Genomic DNA, 3,108 nt, shown 5'->3' with positions numbered 1-3,108 from the left:
CTGCCTGTGACCGCAGCCCCCCTCTCCCCCAGTTCTCCTACGTGGACTCCGAGGGCGCCCCAGTGGGCGTGGTGCAGCTCACCTTCCTGCGCCTGCTCAGCGTCTCAGCCCGCCAGAACATCTCCTACCCGTGCTCTGGGGAGGCCCAGGACAGCCCCCTGAAGCTCCGGGGGGCCAACGAGGACGAGCTGAGCCCGGAGACCAGCCCCTACATCAAGGAGATCCGGGACGGCTGCCAGGTGGGCACAATGGAGAGCTGGGTGGGGGTGGGCCCGGACTCAGGCTGGAGGGGCAGGGGCGCTGGGCTGAGCAGGAGGAAGCCTGCTTCTGGTGTCGGGAAGGGCAGGAAGGCTGGGCAGTGGAGGACGGGTTCACTCAAAGCCCGGCATGCAGGCTCGTAAGCATATTTACATGTTTTCCCCTTTGCACACATGGGGCTGTTAACACTGCTCACTCCCCAGGGAGGACACCCCCAATCTGTACACGCGTCTCCAGAGTTGCCTGGAGAGGGTCACACAGGTACACACACGTGCGGAATCATGTTGGCTGTCATCACACACAGCCGCAAACACAGGTACACACATCCCTGTGGAGTCACACGAGCTCGCACAAACCACTACAGACGGATAATCTCAAAAACAAACCCACAGCTGTCCAGATTGGCTCAAGAGTGCACGCACATGTGTGTACACACACACACACACACACACACACACACACACACCCAACTTTCCCAGCTTTCCCAGTCCTGACTCTCTGGAAGAAACTTAAGAAAGGAAATGTAGCACAGTTTGAACTCGTGACGCAGATGAGGGGATCACGGCGGCGCTCAAAGGAGCAGGGGCCTGGGCCTGCGGTTGGGTGGCCCAGGCTCCTGCTTGCCTTTCCCACGCTCACTCCTCTTACTCTTGTGTCTCTCCCCCTCCTCAAGACCCAGCAAGGCCGGACGGTGCTGGAGGTTCGCACGCCTGTACTGGAGCAGCTGCCGGTGCTGGACGCCTCCTTCTCAGAACTGGGGGCCCCTCCGAGGCGGGGCGGGGTGCTGCTGGGGCCTGTCTGCTTCATGGGCTAGGACCTTCTCCTCCATCTGACCCTGTCCGCCGACACCAGGCCCACCTGGAGTCCCACAGCGTGGGACTGTGCCACATCGAAGGAGGGCTTCTAGCCATCTGGGGGCCTCCAGCCAGGGCACTGAGAGTCCCCCATCAGGGGCAAAGCAGGGGAGGGACGCCCCGGGCCTCGCGGCCCTCCCCCCTGGAGCCTGGGCCCTGCTCGACAGCCGAGACCCTTATTTAAAATTTACCTCCCAGTCACCCCAAACACGTGGAAGAGAAGAGAAAGGACACTGTGTATTTTGTATTTAAAAGTAATTATATTAATTATTTAAAGCGTGGAAAACAAAATGACAAAAAAGATAAAGAGAGAAATGCCAACAAAAATCAGCGGACTTTGGAGACGGGGCTCTCCAGGGGCGAGCCCCAGCACCCTCCTCCTTGCCTCAGGGCTTTCCTCAGTGACTGTGGGGGGCTGGGGGCCGACCCCCGCCTCCCTCACACCCACCTGCAGCACCCACTGTGAACGCTGGAATACACGGTCTCCTTTGTCTCAGGGCTCTGCCTCTCTCTGCCCAGGTGGGGCTCGCTCATCTCTACCTACTGGGTGTCTGGCTCCCTGACCTGCCTGCCTGCTGTCTTTCTCTCAGTCTGGGGTCTTGCAGGAACGCCTGTTACTTGGGGACCCGGCTACTCCCCCAGGGGAGACGTGGAATAGTGAGGGGTGTGTGCAGGGCCAGTGGTCAGCAGATGCTTGAAATATTGAGATTCTTCCACATTAGTTGGGAAACCACGGTGGCCCTGAGTCCCTTGAGCATCCCACCAACATCCTGGCCAGCCCCATCCTTGCCCTGGATACCCCCACCCTCCCTGATCCTTCAGTTATCATGCGATCTGGATGGAAGGGACTCCCAGGACCTCGTCCAGCACTATGATCTGCGTCCACTCTGACTGGTGGTTAAAAAATGTGATTGTCTCCTCCTGGGGTGTATGTGCCTGCTGCTTGTGTTGTTATTTCAATCCTCACCGGAGCCCCCTCCCACCACGCCCCTTACTCCTGGCTGAGCTGTTATCAGAAATGGATGGCTTAATCCGTTTCCTGGAGGACTTGTCCTGTTGAGGTGCTAGGATGCAGAGAGAGTTGATAACAGACCACCCAGCGACATCAGGTGGGAGCCCAGGGTTCTGTGTGACCCTGGCGCCTGAGCGGTTCAGAGTGAGGGCGCCTGACCCTCCCTGATTTTAACTGACACCCCTTCCAGACCTTTAGGGCTCTAGAGGCTGGAAGGGGCCTTAGATGCCTGGTCTGAGCTCCTTGCGAATGAGGAGACCGAGGCTGACTTTCACGATGGCGTTTACTGCCCCTGCCTTTGGTGCAGGCTTGCCTGCCCCGTCATTAATAGCCAGGGCTGCGGCCGGGGCTCCCCAGGCTCGTGGGTATCAGCGTTCACGTTCCTCCAGGCTTCCTGCCATGGCAAGACGCACAGGGCTCGGCTGGAGTCTCCTCCGACTCCGGGCCGCCCCCCAGCGCCGGCGCCCTACCCCCACCATCCCGGGGCTTGTTCAGCAGCTCCGAGCCTTCCGGGCCAGGTGTACCCTCTGCTCAGGGCTGGCCGCATCGCTGGGCATCCCTGGAGGCTCCCGGGCTGCGCATCCCGCCTCCCGCCCGTCTGGGCAGGAGACGAACGCTTCTTCCGGGACCTCCGGGTCGCGAGGCCACTTTCCTCGCCCGATGTCCGGCTGCAGGCGCGGGAGGGGCACGCGTGTACGAGCCTCTGCACGTGTGTGCGCGTCTTGGCTTCCAGTCCGCAGACCCCAGGGAGCCGGCGGGAGAGGGGCTGCCTTGCACCCCCGAGCCGGAGTTCCGGGAGGCAGCGCCCTCGCTCCTCCTCCCGGGGATCCCCGACGACGCCGCCTGGACCGCGTCCCCGCCCCCGAGGACAGAGCCCGGATCCCTGAAACCCTGCAGTGCCGGAGCTGGCTCGGTCTCAGCCCCAGGGCGCCCCGCCATGCAGAAGCCCAGCCTCGCCGCCGCGGCGGGCGCGCGGGGAAACCG

At 61.9% G+C, this 3,108-nt stretch overlaps 1 protein-coding gene across 1 annotated transcript in view; it reads left to right on the top strand.

Moving 5' to 3' along the window:
* Nucleotides 1-1,675, top strand: part of COL11A2 (collagen, type XI, alpha 2) — a gene marked incomplete at its 5' end in the record, with an annotated part of 30,871 nt that extends 29,196 nt beyond the window's left edge. The window contains 2 exon segments of the mRNA XM_010848710.1: nt 33-239; nt 932-1,675. Of these exon segments, the coding sequence (XP_010847012.1) occupies nt 33-239; nt 932-1,072 (348 nt within the window).
* Between the last annotated feature and the right edge of the window lie 1,433 nt (nt 1,676-3,108).

The sequence above is a fragment of the Bison bison genome, unplaced genomic scaffold (assembly GCF_000754665.1).
Source record: "Bison bison bison isolate TAMUID 2011002044 unplaced genomic scaffold, Bison_UMD1.0 scf7180017864270, whole genome shotgun sequence".
NCBI classification, from domain to species: domain Eukaryota; kingdom Metazoa; phylum Chordata; class Mammalia; order Artiodactyla; family Bovidae; genus Bison; species Bison bison.
The sequence above is the reverse complement of the archived record's forward strand: the minus strand, read 5'-3'. Positions and strand labels throughout refer to the sequence as shown.